Below are 23289 nucleotides of genomic sequence, written 5' to 3' on the forward strand. Positions count from 1 at the left end.
GTATTCAGCAGCCAATTCACTGAATGTGTGGAATTCATCTCTAGCCATCATTTGTATGACAGTCATTGCAACTCTCCTACACACTATAGTTTCTCTGTTGCATGCTCATAGATACTTTCAGCTTGGGCTTCCACATGATGCCCTAATTCAGCTCAGTCTGTTCTTCTCATTGGTCCATCAGCACTGAAGAGGGACATAGGCACAGGTCGTACTGAGTGACAAAGAACGTGTGCCACTGAAACATCCTCTCTGCACACTGCAGGATGGTGATAGTGACTGTGAAATGTTCAGAGATTAGAGAGGCTATAAAAATAGAAAACTCAGTAATAATGGGGGGTTTCAGCTATCCCCAAATTGAGTCGGTACATGTTGTGACGGATCCCGGGGAGCCATGTGGAACTGAGGTACAGTTGAGCCCTCTGCCTCACCAATCTGGGTTCCCTCTTGCACTGTGATGTGACAAGCTGCAAAGCCCTCCAAGCTTGCACTCACACCAATGAAGGATTCATGCAGGGTTCATGCACTTGGCAACATTCAGGGCACACCCTGAGTGTTGTGTAGGAGCAGTGCACAAACGGCTCCTCTCAAGGGCATGAACCTTGGAAACTCGCCCAGAGGACATGAACCGTGGGAAGCCTCCCAGGACTGGGCTCAAAGCCCGAGAGCAAGGAATGCGGTAGATAGAAATTGGTAAATAAGAATATTAAACAAAGCCAGTGTATTCCTTTTATCTGTTGGAGTATGTAATGCGCAGGAGGAGGGGGAGAATAAAAGAGAGGGTGGAAAGTTGACAAGGCAGACCAGCCTGCTTGCTTGCTTAAAGCCTTGTTCTGTCTTGTATTTGGACCGCAACACACCAACATGCAGGGCCCACTCCAGCTGGGTTCATGAATGCTCTGGCCAGCCACTCATGAACCCACTATAGAGAGGCTTCAGCCAAAATACTCCCAGCTCCCCAGCCTAAGACCCGAGAGCTATACCATCCTGCCCTGGTCAAAACCTGACCAGTATGAATTTATTACCCAGTCCGCCACTTCTACAAAGAAAATTGGATGTGCACCAACTCTTGTTCATGAGCTGAGATTTTGCCCCTTTGCACTTCAGACAACACAGTGTTTTAGGTAAAATATAAAATAGATGTATTAACTACAGAAAGATAGTTTTTAAGTGATTATAAGTGATATCGTAATGTACTTTGATCTGTTTGCTAAGAAATAAAACAAAACCACAATCTAAGCTTAATGTACTAGTTAGTACTTGAATCAAGCAGTGTCTCACGCAGTTAAAACATCTTTTAATAAGTTGTTGTTTGGTAGCTTTGATTAATAAACACATTAAGGTGTTGAAATTAACAGTAAAAACTGTGGTCATTTTGCAGTGTTTCTGGAACCGTGCACAAAACTTTCTCATTTTGGATACCATTGTCTCATCTCACCTTTGTGCTTGCAGCACCACTTACTAGTACACACAACAAGCTTTCAAATAATATATGATGTGGGTATATGGCTCTTTTTGGAGAATTACCGCACACCTCAAAGGTGCTAAGCACCCACAAGAAATTAGGCCCATGGCATCTTAAATTGGACACCCAATAGTTAAAGCACACAAAACCAGTGCCATTTTTTAAAATTCTGACCCAAATCAATACATGTGTCCTCTCTTTTGATGAAGGCTCTCAGGTAGCAGCTTCCAACTGCTTACATCCTCTCTTAAAAGAGCAAGACAGTGTTTGGGATACCTCAAAGAGAAATTTCTCATGGAGAAATAGAAACATTTGGAAGAAAAGGAAGCCTTGCTGACTAGTCACCCACACACACAGGCACTTAAGCAAAAACCCAAGCAACAAAGACCATGCCTGTCAAGAGGCAATATCACAGTTCTATCAGAGAAATCAAATGGTATTGCAGGTGCTCAGCATCTTGGGTTCAGGCTTTCAGTGTGCACCACAAGTGGGGAAAAAAAAAAAAAAGAAGAAGAGTCTTTTCAAGGGCATTATAAGGAGGTTAGTGGGATTAATGCAGATCCAGCCATGGATAATGGTCCGGTTATCTTCCTGAGTCTGTTGTTATTCTTCTGCCATGGAATAAAACCAGAAGTGTGACTTTTTACTGAAAGTTATACTGGTACAATTGGTATGTCAGATATATCGGTATAACTGTGTCCACGCTAGGGAGGTTGTGAGGCTTTAGCTATACTAGTACAGTTAAAGTTGTACAACTTATTATGCATGCAGACCAGGCCTCATCATTATACCCACTAGTCTATTTACCAGTCATTTAATTGTGCATGCATGCTGGGTAACAGTGACTTGTAGAATGTTGGGTTCCATCACCCCTCTCCCCATTCTTATTTTTCCATTAGGGATGTGACTGCAAAAAGCCAGATCAAGCACGTAATGTAGCATATTATTAAAATGAACCAAAAAAAAAAAAGGGGGGGTGGGGGGCATTTTGGTTTTAGTATATTGAGTTTTGCACTGATGAAATATACCCAATTAGAGACCAGAGTCCAGGCTAGCCACAGAACAGGCATAGAGAGAAGGCAGGCTTCCACCACACTGGCCATTTACAATGAAGTTAATTCAAGTGATTTTATCCTCTAAGAGGACCGAGCATTTACTAATTAAAAGCTGGATCCTGAGAGGTGCTCAGCACTCATAGGAGTAGTAAGAGTGCTCAGCCCTTCAGGATCAGGCGATGAATCACAATAGGACACAGGCAGGCTCATCGCCTTTCATGAGTGGTGCGGGCAGAGGAGGAGTAAAATGATTATTTACACCTATATTTTACACCTCTCTTGCTTCCATCTTTCCTCTTGAAAGAGGAAATGCAGCCACAAATTCTCATCAAGTCACTGTTCCAGTACCCACAGAGGGGGTGCATTTCTCTAGTGATCAAAAATCAACAATAAAAAACCCATCTTACAATTATTCTTTGGCACAACAATAACTTTCCTCCCAAGGGAGGGATGTTGTTCCCTTATCATAAAGTCCACATCTTTATTTGATATCCAGGAATGTATTGAAATCGCCTAAGCTGTGTGTTCTCAAGAGATAAAAATTAAAAAAACTTCTCAACCTTGTTGCATATTCTTTACAAAGGCAAAATCCCTCATGGTTCTAGGAGTCATTTATTCATTCCTCAACCAGTACAGTTCTCAAGCTTACTGACTCACTAGAGACAAAAAGAAAAGGAGGACTTGTGGCACCTTAGAGACTAACCAATTTATTAGAGCATAAGCTTTCGTGAGCTACAGCTCACTTCCTCAGATGCATATCGTGGAAACTGCAGCAGGCTTTATATATACACAGAGAATATGAAACAATACCTATTCCCACCCCACTGTCCTGCTGGTAATAGCTTATCTAAAGTGATTTCCAGCACAAATCCAGGTTTTCTCACCCTCCACCCCCCCACACAAATTCACTCTCCTGCTGGTGATAGCCCATCCAAAGTGACAACTCTTTACACAATGTGCATGACAATCAAGCTGGGCTATTTCCTGCATAAATCCAGGTTCTCACATCCCCCCCACCCCCATACACTATTGTGTACATACTATTGTGTATGGGGGTGGGGGGATGTGAGAACCTGGATTTATGCAGGAAATAGCCCAGCTTGATTGTCATGCACATTGTGTAAAGAGTTGTCACTTTGGATGGGCTATCACCAGCAGGAGAGTGAATTTGTGTGGGGGGGTGGAGGGTGAGAAAACCTGGATTTGTGCTGGAAATCACTTTAGATAAGCTATTACCAGCAGGACAGTGGGGTGGGAATAGGTATTGTTTCATATTCTCTGTGTATATATAAAGCCTGCTGCAGTTTCCACGATATGCATCTGAGGAAGTGAGCTGTAGCTCACGAAAGCTTATGCTCTAATAAATTGGTTAGTCTCTAAGGTGCCACAAGTCCTCCTTTTCTTTTTGCGAATACAGACTAACACGGCTGCTACTCTGAAACCTGTCACTAGAGACAATAACCTCTGGAGAAAGTACATTTGCCTGAACTGTCTAAACAGTGCTTATCGCTATAGTGGGCAAGCACCATGCAAATATCCAACTGGGGCAGTTTGCCTACTCCATGTGTGATAAAGGACCCTGGCAAGAGAGTGTAAGGTCAGTTCTCTGTTGAGCTTGGTCCAGTTTTTTTCTTTTTAAGTCACAACCCTATTCTTTGCTTGAATAACTCCTGTATGCAACATGCTCACTTTCATGCACCTGTTCAGTTGGGGAATTTCTGCCAGTAAAGATCCTATGTTGGTAAAGATGAACGCACCGTCTTTAAACAGAGCAGGACAGACACTAGGCGAACAATACTAAAAATAAAACGTAGTGGGCTGAGGTAGCCAGGAAGCAATGACTCCACACTGATATTTGACCAGGTCACCAGTGCTAGCTCCCACAAAAAAGTTTTAAGATTTTTTTTTTTAAATGACTGCTAGCAGTCAAGCCTTCTTGAATCTTACCAAGAGACACTGCCTCCAAAAGCATAGATTCCCAACTGGTACATCTGGGCACTAGTTTGGTTCCTATTCAGAGCAATTTCATCACCACTTCCTGAAGTACTTAAGTTTTCCCTGGAAATACTTGTCAGACTCTACCCTATTTAATTTAGGGAGATCTAACAAGATCACAGTTACTCCTTAGCCTACCCATTAATTCAATATTTCTGAGAAGTCTCCCATTACCAACAGCACCCATTACCAAATGAAAGACGACGACATACTGAAAATTTCTAAATCCAGACCCACTGAGTCTTCCTCACTGGAAGCCAGAATACAAACCATCATGGAATGGGGAATTAAGTACGTAATAAAATTATGAGGACGAGGGCACAGAACAGTTCTTCGAGTAGAAATTAAATGTAGGCAAATAAGACAGAGGATTGGAACAAATTCAAAACATAGTACCGAATATATAAGGATGCCAGAGGAGTGAATTTATCAGACTTGCAACAGTGACTCTCAGATACAAAAGTCAGCATGTCACCTTCATAGGAATAATGCAAGGGTGGCATTTGGCCAGATCTCAGGTTTGGGGCAAGGAAGAAAAGTGACTGGACCCTCCTCTGCCCCCCAAAAAAAGTTTTGTCCACGCTCATCTGAATTGGGACCCGTATGCTCTCCAACATACAAACACATGGAGCTTCAGTTCACTGGGAGAAGCCAATATGCAGAATGCGGTTTTGAAACATTTTAGCTGGATGGTCTGTCAACAGCAAATGGGATCTCTGTATAAAGACCAATGAATCTAGACAATTTCAATAGAGAGGAAAATCTCAACAGCTATTACAACCTGGAGCAATGAACGGAGACAAATGCATTAGCTACAACATAAAGCAAGAAACAGCACTACAGACTTTTTTTTTTCCTTTTTAGAACCAGACCAAAAAGAGATGATTTTGTAATGGAAAAAGGCTGAACCCTCAAATCACACAACATATAAAGCTTATCCTCAGCATATACTGTTATTCTCAGATCAGCAATCTTCCATTTATATGCTTCAACAGCTATGCACGATGAAGTTAAGCAAGAAATATGAATTTATATTACTTATCTAGAAGACACAGTGGTCGCACAATCTTCCAGCCTCTAGCTTAATCAGGAGGTGCCACTTGAAAATTTCTTACTTATTCTTATCTAAATAGTTTCTGTTTAGCCACAGGAAAAGTATAGCACTGGTAATGCAAGTTTTCCCCACATAGCTCAACCAAGATGTTTAAACTTGATGTACCACCTTGATGGACAGTTTAATTTTCATGCCAATTTAAATTTCTTTGTCTGTTTACTGAAGAAGCCAAATATTATGCAGACATCTGTCACTGAGAACTGGACTGAGACCAGGCTAGAGACATCACATTTAACAACTTTGTCTTTACCAGCCTACACAAGCTTAGATGGTGACCTACAGTATAGGTGAAAGACTTAGTAGTAGCCAGACCTTGAATTATCAAATCTCCATCGGGCTGAAGCAGCTGACATTTATCGTCTGAATTAAACTGGACTGTCTTCTACTTTCACACTTCCCCCCCCTCAATGAATTTTAGTTCATCATTTAAAATGTCAATAACAAGAGCGCTAAACCAAATACAATTATATCCTTCTCTTCATGATTCTTTATGTTTTAATAAGGAATAATTTCAGAGGTTTTTAGCTGAGTAGGAGACACTCAATGGAGCCTTCAAAAGTATCATCCATCCACAAGTACTTCCCCTACAGAACCTTTACTTCCTTGAAGTACATGCACTGGTTTTTCCAATTTGTTCATGATTATGTTTATTTGACAATTAAGCCTGGCCAGTGTTTCCAGGTGGTTTTTGTTTTTTTTTTTAATTTGAATAGAAAGAAAGCATTTGCTGCCCTCCAGAGGAAAACAGAGAAAAGAAGTTAGATCTAAAATAGAAAAAAGCCCTGCCTCTGCAGAAAGATGGATGATTTTAAAAAGGTTGTTTCCTCTTGAAATGTCAATGACACCAGTTAAAACTTAGCACATTGTCTCCAGTTCTTCACTTAAAAGTACTGAACTAAGTTATAACAATGAGGTAGGAAATAGCTAAATAAGGATGTGTCTCAGTGTGACCCTCACCCAGTCCTAATAACCCAAAAAAATACTTCAGGGACCCCTGAAAAGCTACATTTTTCTTTGCAGTTTTACAATGCAAAATCTGCTGGACAGTTATCTATGTATAGGCCTACTCATTTCATGTGGGGCCTTGGCTAAATCACTTTTACATCAATTGAAATTAGAAGCCCAAATACTTTTGAGATTCTGGGCCTCAGTCTCTCTATTCCTCCATTCCCCATCTGTAAGATGGGGCTAGGATAACAACACTTCCCTATCGCCCAGGAGCGTTAAGGAAATACATCACAGATTGTGAGGCACTGAGATGCTCTGGTAATGGGGGCTGCCATAGGGGTAGGTGGCTCTTTAAGGGTTGGGGCTCAACTGTACCCTATATCCGGTTCAGCCCACCTTCTCAAGAGAAGGGCACAAGTCCTGGGGTCAAGTGGTACAAGGTTCGCAAAAAGAAAAGGAGTACTTGTGGCACCTTAGAGACTAACCAATTTATTTGAGCATGAGCTTTCGTGAGCTACAGCTCACTTCATCGGATGCATGCCGTGGAAACTGCAGCAGACTTTATATATACACAGAGAATATGAAAAAATACCTCCTCCCACCCCATTGTCCAGCTGGTAATAGCTTATCTAAAGTGATCATCAGGTGGGCCATTTCCAGCACAAATCCAGGTTTTCTCACCCTCCACCCCCCCACACAAATTCACTCTCCTGCTGGTGATAGCCCATCCAAAGTGACAACTCTTTACACAATGTGCATGATAATAAAGTTGGGCCATTTCCTGCACAAATCCAGGTTCTCTCACCCCCTCACCCCCCTCCCAAAAACCACACACACAAACTCACTATCCTGCTGGTAATAGCTCATCCAAAGTGACCATTCTCCCTACAATGTGCATAATTAAGGTGGGCCATTTCCAGCACAAATCCAGGTTTTCTCACATCCCCCCCACCCCCATACACACACAAACTCACTCTCCTGCTGGTAATAGCTCATCCAAACTGACCACTCTCCAAGTTTAAATCCAAGTTAAACCAGAACATCTGGGGGGGGGGGGGGGGTTAGGAAAAAACAAGAGGAAATAGGCTACCTTGCATAATGACTTAGCCACTCCCAGTCTCTATTTAAGCCTAAATTAATAGTATCCAATTTGCAAATGAATTCCAATTCAGCAGTTTCTCGCTGGAGTCTGGATTTGAAGTTTTTTTGTTTTAAGATAGCGACCTTCATGTCTGTGATTGCGTGACCAGAGAGATTGAAGTGTTCTCCGACTGGTTTATGAATGTTATAATTCTTGACATCTGATTTGTGTCCATTTATTCTTTTACATAGAGACTGTCCAGTTTGACCAATGTACATGGCAGAGGGGCATTGCTGGCACATGATGGCATATATCACATTGGTGGATGTGCAGGTATACGAGCCTCTGATAGTGTGGCTGATGTTATTAGGCCCTGTGATGGTGTCCCCTGAATAGATATGTGGGCACAATTGGCAACGGGCTTTGTTGCAAGGATAAGTTCCTGGGTTAGTGGTTCTGTTGTGTGGTATGTGGTTGTTGGTGAGTATTTGCTTCAGGTTGCGGGGCTGTCTGTAGGCAAGGACTGGCCTGTCTCCCAAGATTTGTGAGAGTGCTGGGTCATCCTTTAGGATAGGTTGTAGATCCTTAATAATGCGTTGGAGGGGTTTTAGTTGGGGGCTGATATATGCCATCATGTGCCAGCAATGCCCCTCTGCCATGTACATTGGTCAAACTGGACAGTCTCTACGTAAAAGAATAAATGGACACAAATCAGATGTCAAGAATTATAACATTCATAAACCAGTCGGAGAACAGACATGAAGGTCGCTATCTTAAAACAAAAAAACTTCAAATCCAGACTCCAGCGAGAAACTGCTGAATTGGAATTCATTTGCAAATTGGATACTATTAATTTAGGCTTAAATAGAGACTGGGAGTGGCTAAGTCATTATGCAAGGTAGCCTATTTCCTCTTGTTTTTTCCTAACCCCCCCAGATGTTCTGGTTTAACTTGGATTTAAACTTGGAGAGTGGTCACTTTGGATGAGCTATTACCAGCAGGAGAGTGAGTTTGTGTGTGTATGGGTGTGGGGGGGATGTGAGAAAACCTGGATTTGTGCTGGAAATGGCCCACCTTAATTATGCACATTGTAGGGAGAATGGTCACTTTGGATGAGCTATTACCAGCAGGATAGTGAGTTTGTGTGTGTGGTTTTTGGGAGGGGGGTGAGGGGGTGAGAGAACCTGGATTTGTGCAGGAAATGGCTCAACTTTATTATCATGCACACTGTGTAAAGAGTTGTCACTTTGGATGGGCTATCACCAGCAGGAGAGTGAATTTGTGGGGGGGGGTGGAGGGTGAGAAAACCTGGATTTGTGCTGGAAATGGCCCACCTGATGATCACTTTAGATAAGCTATTACCAGCTGGACAATGGGGTGGGAGGAGGTATTTTTTCATATTCTCTGTGTATATATAAAGTCTGCTGCAGTTTCCACGGCATGCATCTGATGAAGTGAGCTGTAGCTCACGAAAACTCATGCTCAAATAAATTGGTTAGCCTCTAAGGTGCCACAAGTACTCCTTTTCTTTTTGCGAATACAGACTAACAGGGCTGTTACTCTGAAACCTGGTACAAGGTTCGCAAAAAGAAAAGGAGGACTTGTGGCACCTTAGAGACTAACCAATTTATTAGAGCATAAGCTTTCGTGAGCTACAGCTCACAAGGTTGTGACTCAGAGCCTGGCCTGTTAGGATATTTTGATGATGTGACGCAGCAGGGAGGGGGGAGTGTTGACCTGGGAATGTGCCCTGGGGATGGGATACCTGAGAGCCTGTAACCTGAGCCAGGAGGGGGTGGGGGAGGTAACACCTCTGCCCAGGAATGTGAACAGAGGCTGCAGAAGGGAACTTGCTGGGTGGGTTTAGTTTCAGTTTGGTGCTGGGTGGAGGAACACAGCAAACCCCAGCTCCCTGCTCCCCCAGAAGGACTTGACTGAGGGGTCCTGGTTGTACCCACAAGCTGTTTTGGACTGTGTTCCTGTTGTGCAATAAACCTTCTGTTTTACTGGCTGGCTGAGAGTCTCAGTGAATCCCAGGAAGAGGGGTGCAGGGCCTGGACTCCCCCACACTCCGTGACAGATATAAAAAGGTAGCCTGAGTTCAGGGAGGTGCTGACCCTTTTAGAAAATGAGAGAGAGACAAGCAAGTAGAGGCACAACAGTTGTGTTTTGACATGCACGCACCATTAACGTGGAAGAGATTATATTAACTAGACCTCGCTGTTTTCTTAACTGCTCATTCTGCCTTCCTCAGAAGTTCTGAAGGACTCACTTTTATCAAATAGCTTCTAAGAAGGTGGTTATTTATCTGATGTAACATGCAGTAAAAGCAGGGGTGTCTTATTCATCTAAATAAATATGCCATTTGATCTGATGAGGACACCCAGGAAACAAAGCATTCGTATAATAAGTAACTGCCCGACTTTATTCTGATCACTTTCTGCAGTTTGTATTATCCAGGCCTATTATATGCTAGAAAAAGTTGCATTTAATTAATAAGGAAAAGAGCAAACATTTGAACATGATAAATAAAACAGGTAATAAAAAGGTTAAAATTAAAACAAATTCCAAAACAGCATAAGCACAGGATGTAGCTTATAGAATACAATACACCCCCTTGTGGTCTAGTGAAGAAATCAATTGCTACTTTCAATCACAGTGATAAAAATGATCTTGAATGACGTAAACAGAGGTTTATAAAATTATGAATGGTGTGGAGAAATGAAAAAATAAAGTTTTATTTATCCCTTCACATAACACAGGAATCGGGAGTCACCCAATGAAATGAATAGGCAGCAGGTTTAAAAACAAACATAAGGAAGTACTTCTGACCAAACAACAAGTGTGAAAAATCGGGATTGGGGTGGGGGATAATAGGCACCCATAAGACAAAGCCCTGAATATCGGGTTACCCTAACTTCGTCACACAAAGCACAGTCAACCTGTACAACTTGTTGCCAGAGGATGTTGTGAAAGCCAAAACCATAACTGGATTCAAAAAAGAATCAGAGAAGTTAATGGAGAATAAGTCCACCAAGGGCTATTAGCCAAGATGGTCAGGGATACAACTCTACCCTCTGTGTCCCTAATCTTTGACTGCCACATGCTGGGACAAGTCAACAGGGGATGTCTCACTCGATAACTGCCTGTTCTTTTCATTCCCTCAGAAGCATCTGGCACTGGGCACTGTTAGACAGGATACTGGGCTAGATGGACCACTGATCTGACCCAGTATGACCATTCTTACATTAAAAAGATGATACCATATAAAGAAATTTAACATTGTTTACAAACTTCAAGGAACATGATCAACTTGAAATCCAGCCATTTTAAAAAAAAAAGTTAAATGTAGTTTCAAGATTCTACTGCTGCTCCCAAGGCATCCCTGACCATTTCTGAGATTTTTATAACCACCATTTTCTAAAATGGTTTGCCCTGTTACTATGGGAAAGACCCACAAGACTCAGGGGACATTGTGAAAATGACTATACACAAAGTACATAAGAAAAAACACCTATTTTTCTCCAATCTTAAGAGTTACCTGAAAGAACAACAAATATGCAGGGGCATGTTTTAAAGAGGATATTAAGTCTTTAAATCTGCAGCAAAGACTGAAGCATGCAATAAAGAGGGTTCACTGTGGCTTAAGAAACAGATGCCAAGGGATATCCTGAGGGCTGATGGTTTGTGATTTCAGCTTTATGAAACAATCAACTGCCCTCGGGTGATATGAATCTCTTCAACCTCTTACTAGCAGCCTCAAAAAATGGGTCAAAAAGGTTCTCCTATGAGGACTCAGGCCTATATCATCCCTTCCTATACAAATACTCAGCAAGGGAACAAAAGTAATACATCCACAGCTTTGAAGCTGCGGACAGCCCACCTGCATCACCACCTTGACGGAAGGGGAGGGAATGATGATAGACTATGCATAAATGAGCTGTGCAGAATGAGAGGATGAGGGAAGCTCAATGTTACCAGCAGGAGATTTTTCAGATTATCCACAATCCTGTGCCCCCACCCCCCACCCCGCCCAAAATGTGAAATTTTAAAAAGGAAACTTTGAGATCCACTTACATTATTCATGAACTTGATTAAGAATATTTGTGTACTTTTTCTTTGCCAAAAGAGTCATTATTTAAATCGGATATCTGGATAATACAATGTTATTTAAATACTACACAATTTAAAGTTTGCACCCCAAAAACAGTCATTGTTGATATCAGCTGAGCTGTAGATAAGTACTTTTCAACCCCCAAGGGGTCGGCAGACCATGTCTAAGGGGTTCACGAACGACTGTCATTACCACAGAACAGTGGTTTTCCACCTGTGGACCCCTGGGATCCACAGACTATATTTCTGATTTCTAAAGGGGTCCACACCTCCATTTGAAATTTTTTAGGGGGCCGCAAATGAAAAAAGGTTGAAAACCATGGTTGTAGATACACTGGAAGTTTGCATTTTGGTGGTAAAAATCAGACTAAACACCAAAGTAAGAACAATCTGCTCAATTTGATGCCACATCACACAGAAATAGGCATGTACTGTGGAGAAAACTTTCCAGCTTGGGTACCTAGAGTTGGACCCACGTTAAACCCATGATTAAGAACATTAGAAATGGTCTGATTTTTAGCCAATGGACTTGTGGGTGCTCAGCACTACCGGAAGTCTATCTAAATATACATTTGACTGTCTAACTTTGAACATCCAGGGTGGAAAATTTTAGCCCATATTTTCACACTCAATATTTGTTTTCCTATGCTAACTTAAGGTTTTTAAAAAGCGTGTTAAAGGACACCAAGTGTGCTTACCGGACAGCCTCCGATACATTGTTGGAAGTGTGTCCAGATAAAGCATCATGAAGGTTTCGGATGAAGTAATCTCTGTAGTCTTCAGGAAGGGCCATAAATGTTCCTCCCATCACAATGAATTCCACCTTATCCACACTGTGGCCCAGCTGTTTCAGCTAAAAAGTTAAATATAGCTGTGAGAGACTTTGTACCTAAAGGACTCCAATGAAAACCTTTGACTCCAAAATATACTGTACAGTTAGTTCCTTATCAGAATTGACCTTTCATATCTTCTACTAGAATGCCAAATCAATAATGCTTTTGTATATAGTAGCCTTAATATAACTTAGAAATGACTTCTCTATTGCAAGAGCGTAGGATGGTTTATAAAGACAATGTAAAGAGGCGACGTATAGGAGAGTGCTCTAAAGAGATGGGGCATCACAAATGATGGAGCAATACCATAAAGGAAGCTCAAACTGGAAGAGCAGAGTTCAAGGAGATGGGCGAGACCAGGGCTATACAAAATCCAGAGAGTTTTCCCACTGGATTTAGAGAGCAGCAGAAGCCAGTGAAGGCAATAAAGGATTAAGAGCAATGGAGTTTCACTGTTCTCCTGAAAGTTGATTTCAGGAGAAGAGACAGAAGATTTGAGGAACCATTTACTCTTTGTACACATAAGAAGAGACAGCATCTACTCACATCAGAATTACAGGCAAATCAGTGATCATTCAACAATGTCCCAGGAAGTTTTTCCTATTATATTAGCAGTCAATTACTACTCAGAAGAGTTGCAATCTTAAACACTGTTTAGAATTGGTTGTTTAGCCAACGTAAACGGTTAGTTAAATGGCTTAAGATTCATTCATGAAGAGAGATCATTTAAGTTGGGGAGAGAAGGCGGGTGAGGTAATATCTGCTATCGGACCAACTTCTTTTGGTGAGAGAGACAAGCTTTCGAGCTCTTCCTCAGGTTGGGGAAAGCTACTGAGAGTGTGACAGTTAAGACCATGTCTGTATATATAGAGCAGTGCATCTGGTGAAGAGAGCTCAAGCAGCAGAAGTTATGTCAGCAGGAGACGCCCTCCCGCTGATATAGCACTGTGCACTCAAGCACTTATGTTGGTGTAACTTATCGGGGGTAGCCATGTTAGTCTGTATCCACAAAAACAATGAGTCGTTCAGTGGCACCTTAAAGACTAACAGATTTATTCGGGCATAAGCTTTCGTGGGTAAAAAACTCACTCCTTCAGATGCATGGAGAACACTTCAATCTCCCTGGACATTCTATAACAGATTTAAAAGTAGCCATAGTTGAACAAAAAAAACTTCAAAAACAGACTTCAAAGAGAAACTGCAGAACTAAAATTCATTTGCAAATTTAACACCACTAATTTGGGCTTGAATAGGGACTGGCTGGCTCACTACAAAAGCAACTTCCCCTCTCCTGGAATTGATACCTCCTCATCAATTATTGGGAGTGGACTACATCCACCCTGATTGAATTTGCCCTATCAACACTGTTTCTCCACTTGTTAGGTAACTCCCCTCTCGTCACATGTCAGTATAATAATGCCTGCATCTGTAATTTTCACTCCACACATCTGAAGATGTGGGGTTTTTACCCACGAAAGCTTATGCCCAAATAAATCTGTTAGTCTTTAAGGTGCCACCGGACTCCTTGTTGTTTTGGTGTAACTTAGGTTGCTCAAGTGGGTGGTTTTTTCACACTCCTGAGTGAGATAAATTAAGCTGATATCAGCTATAGTGTAGACACAGCCTAAATATGAGATCGAACAGATAGTTTAGCATCAGTAGTTGGCACATATTATAAGAGACCATCCAACGTGAAGTGGCCCATTAACACCCCTGCAGTCATAAGACACAGATGGTGGTTACTGGGTTAAGTTACTGTAATAAGCCATAAAACCAGCATTTTTATGAAAGACCAGTATTTGTAGTGTCTACTGAAGTTATGAATTTAAGCTCCCAGGGTCATCTTTTAAAAGCGTTGTGCAGGTTTCCTTTGAGGACAAGGACTGATTGATCACTGAATCTGACCTCTTTGTGAAAAGTGTTCACGCACAGGTGATACGTCGTTTTGTCTTTTCATTTTCCTGTGAGAGTTCATTCAAGAGAGCAGTGATCGTCTGGTTTCACCCACATAGTTATTATATTGGATTTATGGTTATTACAACAATCTGTTAACCACTGACCCCTCTTTTTGTGCTATGACCTCAGGGATGTTTAACAGACCACTTCACCTTTACTGGTCCCTTAGAATGCATACTAACTACTCATGCTGAACTATCCGTTCAATGTTATATTTAACTGACACTCCATACCTTTCCCAGACCTGAAGAAGAGCTCAGAGACAAGCTTTGTAACTGCACAATCACCAACAGAAGTTGGTTCAATAAAAATATATTACCTCACCCACTTGTCTTTCTAATATCCTGGGATCAACACAGCTACAACAACACTGTATACATCTTTTAAGTTAGGCAGTTTCATATTTTTTGAGACCATCAAGAACTAAAGCATGAGGACAACAATTGAATCCTACAACTTATCTCCACCAAGTTTATTTATCAGGGGAGAAACATGGAGAAATTTTCTTGGGGATACATACATACACACATGCCACCCAAACTGGGACTGCTGGAACAGCCCACAGTTTTTGGCCTCTGTCCCACTTCCACCTATTTGTCTTGAGTAGCAAGAACTGGATTCCTTTTTGCTGAGTTCTTGACTCTGGACATCAGAGACTGCTGCAGGACAACAAGTAGCCACTTCTCCTATTCCTCCTCCACTATTCTTCCTTGTTCCCCTTTGTTGGCTCCTAAGGGATGGAAGCAGCCACTAGGCCAGCAGTTTCATCTCAGCCCCACCCTCAGGAGAAGGAAAAAAGGAGGCACCTAGATGGGGGAGGATAGAAGGGGAACATCAAAACAGAAGAAGAAGAATGGGAGAAACCCCACAATGGGGGAAGGAAAGGGAAACATACCAGAGTTTGATCCCATGTTCATTTATCATTGGACTGAAGAATTTATGGGTTTAAAGGTAGAGGAGGCCTGGGATTATTTTAAATTAAAGCTGCAGAAGCTATCGGAAGCCTGCATCCCAAGAAAGGGGAAAAAATTCATAGGCAGGAGTTGTAGACCAAGCTGGATGAGCAAGCATCTTAGAGAGGTAATTAAGAAAAAGCAGAAAGCATATAGGGAGTGGAAGAAGGGAGGGATCAGTAAGGAAAGCTACCTTATTGAGGTCAGAATATGTAGGGATAAAGTGAGACAGGCTAAAAGTCAAGTAGAGTTGGACCTTGCAAAGGGAATTAAAACCAATAGTAAAAGGTTCTATAGTCATATAAATAGGAAGAAAACAAAGAAAGAAGAAGTGGGACCGCTAAAAACTGAGGATGGAGTGGAGGTCAAGGATAATCTAGGCATGGCCCAATATCTAAACAAATACTTTGCCTCAGTCTTTAATAAGACTAAAGAGGATCTTAGGGATAATGGTAGCATGATAAATGGGAATGAGGATATGGAGGTAGACATCACCATATCTGAGGTAGAAGCGAAACTCAAACAGCTTAATGGGGCTAAATCGGGGGGCCCAGATAATCTTCATCCAAGAATATTAAAAGAATTGGCACAAGAAATTGCAAGCCCATTAGCAAGAATTTTTAATGAATCTGTAAATTCAGGGGTTGTACCATATGATTGGAGAATTGCTAACATAGTTCCTATTTTTAAGAAAGGGAAAAAAAGTGATCCAAGTAATTATAGGCCTGTTAGTTTGACATCTGTAGTATGCAAGGTCTTGGAAAAAACTTTGAAGGAGAAGGTAGTTAAGGACATTGAAGTCAATGGTAAATGGGACAAAATACAACATGGTTTTACAAAAGGTAGATCGTGCCAAACCAACCTGATTTCCTTCTTTGAGAGAGTAACAGATTTTTTAGATAAAGGAAACGCAGTGGATCTCATTTATTTAGATTTTAGTAAGGCGTTTGATACTGTGCCACATGGGAAATTATTAGTTAAATTGGATAAGATGGGTATCAATAGGAAAATTGAAAGGTGGATAGGGAATTGGTTAAAGGGGAGACTACAACGGGTCCTACTGAAAGGTGAACTGTCAAGTTGGAGGGAGGTTACCAGTGGAGTTCCTCAAGGATCAGTTTTGGGACCAATCTTATTTAATCTTTTTATTACTGACCTGGGCACAAAAAGTGGGAGTGTGCTAATAAAGTTTGCAGATGATACAAAGCTGGGAGGTATTGCTAATTTAGAGAAGGACAGGGATACCCTACAGGAGGATCTGGATGACCTTGTAAACTGGAGTAATAGGAATAGGATGAAATTTAATAGTGAGAAGTGTAAGGTCATGCATTTAGGGATTAATAACAAGAATTTTAGTTATAAGCTAGGGACGCATCAACTAGAAGTAACGGAGGAGGAAAAGGACCTTGGAGTATTGGTTGATCATAGGTTGACTATGAGCTGCCAATGTGATATGGCTGTGAAAAAAGCTAATGTCGTCTTGGGATGCATCAGGAGAGGTATTTCCAGTAGGGATAAGGAGGTTTTAGTACCGTTATATAAGGCACTGGTGAGACCTCACCTGGAATACTGTGTGCAGTTCTGGCCTCCCATGTTTAAGAAGGATGAATTCAAACTGGAACAGGTACAGAGAAGGGCTACTAGGATGATCCGAGGAATGGAAAACTTGTCTTATGAAAGGAGACTCAGGGAGCTTGGCTTGTTTAGCCTAACTAAAAGAAGGTTGAGGGGAGATATGATTGCTCTCTATAAATATATCAGAGGGATAAATACCAGAGAGGGAGAGGAATTATTTAAACTCAATACCAATGTGGACACAAGAACAAATGGATATAAACTGGCCACTAGGAAATTTAGATTAGAAATTAGACGAAGGTTTCTAACCATCAGAGGAGTGAAGTTTTGGAATAGCCTTCCGAGGGAAGTAGTGGGGGCAAAAGATCTATCTTGCTTTAAGATTAAACTCGATAAGTTTATGGAGGAGATGGTATGATGGGATAACATGGTTTTGGTAATTAAATATTCATGGTAAATAGGCCCAATGGCCTGTGATGGGTTTTTAGATGGGGTAAGATCCAAGTTACCCGGGAAAGAATTTTCTGTAGTATCTGGCTGATGAATCTTGCCCATATGCTCAGGGTTTAGCTGATCGCCATATTTGGGGTCGGGAAGGAATTTTCCTCCAGGGCAGATTGGAAGGCCCTGGAGGTTTTTCGCCTTCCTCTGTAGCATGGGGCACGGGTCACTTGCTGGAGGATTCTCTGCTCCTTGAGGTCTTCAAACTACAATTTGAGGACTTCAATAGCACAGATATAGGTGTGAGGTCTTTTTTAGGAGTGGTGGGTGAAATTCTGTGGCCTGCATTGTGCAGGAGGTCAGACTAGATGATCATAATGGTCCCTTCTGACCTAAATATCTATGAATCTATCTATGAATCTATGAATCATTATTGTCCATTCTCCATCAAGTGGCAGGTTATGACTTAGTGAGATGCCATCCTCCTAGTTTTCCCCAGGTTTATGCAGTTTTTTCCATGGAGATGCTACTGGAGGGAGCTGGGCTAATGGAACCCCCCCAATCACACAGATGTGAAAGTGGTAAGCCACTGGCTTCCCCAGCCCAAATGTAACTGGTAAAAGGCAGGGCTTATTTAGGGGTGAACTAGTTGGGTGTTGTGAGAGCATCAATAGCTAAATATCATATTTTAGGATGGCTAACTCAAGTCACTTTAGATAAGCTATTACCAGCAGGAGAGTGAGTTTGGGGGGGGGGGGGGGCATGGTGAGAAAACCTGGATTTGTGCTGGAAATGGCCCAACTTGATTATCATACACATTGTAAGGAGAGTGATCACTTTAGATAAGCTATTACCAGCAGGAGAGTGGGGTGGGAGGAGGTATTTTTTCATGCTTTGTGTGTATATAATAAGATCTTCTAAACTTTCCACAGTATGCATCCGATGAAGTGAGCTGTAGCTCACGAAAGCTTATGCTCAAATAAATTGGTGAGTCTCTAAGGTGCCACAAGTACTCCTTTTCTTTTTGCGAATACAGACTAACACGGCTGTTACTCTGAAACCTATCTCAAGTGTAAGACTTTGGGAGTTCTCATCATTGTTTATATGAGTTTTTCTTATACTGACAATATTTCATCTAGCAACATTATCATAATGATGAAACATCATATTTATGTATGAAAATAATACAATATAGGGAGCAGAAAATGAAGGATTTGGCAGCTGGTAGGAGAGAGGATCTTAAAGATCATCGTAAGCAAGTCTACTTTGAGGCCCCAAGATATTTATATATCTATTTAAAAACTCAAACCTCACCAGAGTGAACAAGACAACTCAGTAACCCCCAAGATCACTCTCTTAATTGGAAAGCTGTTTTCAAAATGCGGAAACTAACAGAATTATTGCAACTATTTTCAAACAATACAAGTTCCCTTCATTGAAAATATTTACCTGCTCGATTCGATGTCTTGTCTGGAGATAAGGATCGTATCGGGCACGAATGGCCCTCATTGATGTTGGCTAGGAGAAAAAAGGATTCATTATTAAATCTTATTTCTTGACAACATACTGGAAAAGAACAAGACGTGTGAATCTTTAGCCACTGGTTGGACACTCCATTTTCACAAACATGTAATTATTAAGATCTTGATTCCATTATGAATCCAGTGTCTATCTGGTTGTAGTTTACTGAAAGTTAACCAATGTAAAATCAAATTTGTGTTTTGCCCTGATGTTGTAATGCAACGGAAATAGGTCATTTCAATCTTTTTTTACACCATTTTTACTTGACCACCACAAGTTTGCGGGAGGGAGAGGGGGCAACAAAATGGATTTATTTTGTACCTCTGCAAATTATGATTACAAAACTATTGTCTCAAGATGCGTCGTCTTGATGCTTCATTCAATTTTTTCTCCTACCCTCATCTCACTGCTTTTTCTCCTTCATCATGCTGCCTGTGCATGGAATGACTTCCCAATGTCAGTTTGTAATCCACCACCCTCTTTTCATCAAATCCCTAAGAACTGATTTCCATGATGCCAACATTGTGAACTATTACTAATTGTTTTTAGACAAGTTATGCTCTCCTTTGAATTTCCTAGTGCATCAGGGACTGCCTCTTTATATCTCGCGAAGTGCCAAAGACACTTAATACTAAACGAATGCGTGTATACACACACAGGCACATGTGTCAGTCTGCAAATCACTGTGAATTAGGGAAATTCTACTGTACATACACACTTCCTAATTTGCACTAATGAATGGGAGCCCCATTGCCAATCACTGAATATTGGATAATAGCAAAGTGAACCAAATATTAAAGATAAAAGGACTCTGCATCTAAGTCTACTTACTTCGTTTACTTTGACAATTATTACTTAGCTTCAATTATTTTTTGACACTTCATAATATACTAATAGATGGAATGAAGCATTCTTTTAAAAAAATGTTTAAATAATTTAGTCTCACTACAGCATCTGCTATTAAGCTTTTGCTGGGTAGCAAGAAAACTTTTTCTGCACTATAAAATACGTAGGATTAGTGAGATTCTACTGCAGATACATACGTAATCTCAAAATGTGCTACTCTGGGGTTTGGCATGGGACACTAAATCAAGTAAGATAAGAAAGTCACTTTTGAAGTATTTTATTTACAGATTTAAAAACCTCAAGATCCCACTCTTTGTTAAAGTGAGTTACGAGACAGGCTTTAGAGCATTCAAGTTTCCACTGGGCCGTTTCCTCAGGCAATATTTATGAAGAACAACTACTTTTGGAGAGATCATACTTGGAACCTGCCAGTGTCCCTTTAAGTTTAAAGCCATCTGAAACAGGAAAATAAAAGGAAACTTATCTTTGCCAACATGAAAAGGATAAAATTGGTAGGAAAAGAAAAACTTTTTTTCAAGCCTAAGGGGGAAAAAAGGTAACAAAATAGTCAGGAGAGAGAACTATTAAAAACTAATTCAAAGGGATTTCCAGCCCTAGCAGTTTAACTGTTTCAGTTTCACTACTCGGTCGTTTCTTTTTTTTCCCCGCTCTCTCCTTTTTCATTCTTGCAATAAGGACTGATTTTCTAAAGAGCTGAGACTAGAGATGAAAAGGACCCTGTCCCAATTTCACAGACAAAATGTCACATTGCAACATGACCCTCAAAGGTAGTACCTCATAGCCAGTGTAAGACTGCGTTGAATATTCAAAATCAGAATCGGGCCCACCAGGGCAGTATCTGCAAGTATTAAAAGAGAATGAGGAGTCATACACAAACCTGTACAAATGACAAACACAAAACAAAGAGTCTCTTGATTTATCTGAGACAGAAATCTCCGCATTTGTGCACTACAAAGCATAGTTTAAAGACATGATTTAGCATGGTAATAAGGACCCTCAACTTCTATTGACATTCATACGAATTGAGGGCAGGTAGCACTATACAAGTGCTGTACTATAGCAGTAAAAAAAAAATTACATGTAAAAAAAGAAGATGACCAGTACTGCACAACAGATATTTTACTTAAAGCATCCAAAGGGGAACAGAATAACTAACGTATATATGAGAAATGTTGATCCGTCAAATAATTGTGTCTACCTAAAATAATTTTTTAATAAATTATACAAAAACATGTACTGCAAATACCTTCCAAAAGCCTGAAATAATTTCAGATAAACCCCATCTCCACTTTATTCAGTTAGGGAACCAGCTCTAGAGATTTGGACTAGTCTCACAGAAAGATTATTAAAATGAAAACAAAGCGATACTATAAGTAATTCTAAATGTGTATAAGCAGCACAAACATTTTCCAAATGTCATAATTAAATTAGCGTCCCACTATCTAGAAAATGACTCCTCTAGTTCAATGTATCTGAAGCATTTAGGTTGTCAATATATATAAAAAATAGATAGGGTCTTCAGTTACAAATTAAAGATAACTCAAGATCTGCATTTCATTTCCAGATACCATTAGGGATTTACATATTGATAGTGGGAAACCATATTTCTATGTAGTTGCTTGAATTCAGGGACATATTGTTTAGCAAACTACAGAGTAAAGTAACATGCAGGCTGGACAATTGTACAGCAATATATGATAAATTACTATTACTGGCCCTGACGACTTACGTTAAACAGATGTTAATTACATGCATGCAAGTTGCAGAGAAAGCAACTGGTGGATACCACAGCATCACTGCTGCTCAGGAGAGAAATGGGAAATGAATTGCTTCCCACAGAAAGCAACTAAAAGGAATCGGTTTCTGTTCGCTCTGAAACATCCTCAGTTTAATTCTCAGGGTTACAAAGTTTAAAGGCTAATGTACACTTCATTCAACGTTCAAAGATGACCTGGCACAGGAAGTGTGAGAATTCCCTCAGTTTCAGTAGTTCAATAGTACAGACTGAGCACTCTCAATAACCAAACTAATGGAGCACTCAGCATGTTATTACTTAAAGTGCAGGTCTCTGAATAGCGAGCAAAAATGCCATCATCAAGTTCCAGTTTTGTCTCTCAGTGATTCCCTATCAAATCAAATGCACTTTCAAATTCCCTATCAATTACTTGTCCCCACGGTTTGCATGGCAAACTCAGCCTGGACCATTCCTTCTCATGCACCACCACCAGTAATGAAGAGTCTGCAAGCCAAATTAATACCCTTCTTTAAATTGGAGCAACACAATTCAACGTATTTGCACAGATGTAATTGACTGAAATGTCTCAAATAGAACTGTTTTCAGAGTAGCAGCTGTGTTAGTCTGTATTCGTAAAAAGAAAAGGAGTACTTGTGGCACCTTAGAGACTAACCAATTTATTTGAGCATAAGCTTTCATGAGCTACAGCTCACGAGAGCTTATGCTCAAATAAATTGGTTAGTCTCTAAGGTGCCACAAGTACTCCTTTTTCAAATAGAACTGATGATGCACAAGGAGGAAGAACAGACTTCAGCTTCAGAACAGACTCTCCTTGTGTGTTGGCACTGAAAACTACTAAAATTTTATTTTAGTTACTGAAGCCAGCAGATATGATGCTGAACACTCAGAGCAGAAATGTTATCTGAGAAGGAACTATTATCAAATAGCCAATTTTCAGAATAGAAACACAGTAGGAACATCTCATTTTTTTGCTTCTTTTGAATTTCTGTAATGTTCATTTCCACTCAGCTTGGAAGAGCCCATGGACATGACATCCCTGCAAGCAGTGGGTTGGGGATGTCATGCTGACAACAGAAATACTTGATATAACAGGGGATGAGGTAGCTAAGTGGCATTTTTCATTATAAGTTGGCACTTTTGCAAAGTTTTAAATATTTTATTTCCCAAAACTTTTTAAAAGTCATTTTTAAATTTTCAAAGCCCGTAATTTTTTCTTGCCTCTCTCCATTGTATTTATGGGAGTTTGTGTCTCAAAGTTTGTTTACAGGCTGTTCAAGAATATGCTACTTAAGTCTCTGTAAGTACTTTTCAACTGTGACAAATATTTTCACTCACTTGGTCTGAAACAGTTCAATTTGAGTAGAGTAGACACAGATCTTCAGGGTATGCCACAAGACTCATCTGTTTCCCCAGGCATTTGAAAGGGAGGGAGAATTGTAACAGCAGGTATGAGGAATTGTTCAAACGGTGGGGGATTTATGGTAGATTACCATAAATTATTGCACTAAGGATGCATTTTTAAGCTGTGTGAATGGCTGTGAAACGTTTTTAGCTTTTTTGTAAATCAACACGAACAAACATCTAAAATAACATAATTTGTATTTCACTATTAACAAGTG

At 40.6% G+C, this 23289-nt stretch overlaps 1 protein-coding gene across 1 annotated transcript in view; it reads right to left on the minus strand.

Annotated features, from left to right (window-relative positions):
• ELP3 (elongator acetyltransferase complex subunit 3) overlaps positions 1-23289 on the minus strand; it is a 140646-nt gene that overhangs the window by 111143 nt on the left and 6214 nt on the right. The window contains exons 5-7 of the mRNA XM_084624972.1: positions 20689-20752; positions 18976-19044; positions 12467-12621 (exon numbers count right to left, since the gene is read on the minus strand). Coding sequence (XP_084481098.1) covers positions 12467-12621; positions 18976-19044; positions 20689-20752 — 288 coding nt within the window. The remainder of the gene's footprint in view (positions 1-12466; positions 12622-18975; positions 19045-20688; positions 20753-23289) is intronic.

This window comes from Lepidochelys olivacea (assembly GCF_965140295.1).
Source record: "Lepidochelys olivacea isolate rLepOli2 genome assembly, chromosome: 3".
Classification (NCBI taxonomy): domain Eukaryota; kingdom Metazoa; phylum Chordata; order Testudines; family Cheloniidae; genus Lepidochelys; species Lepidochelys olivacea.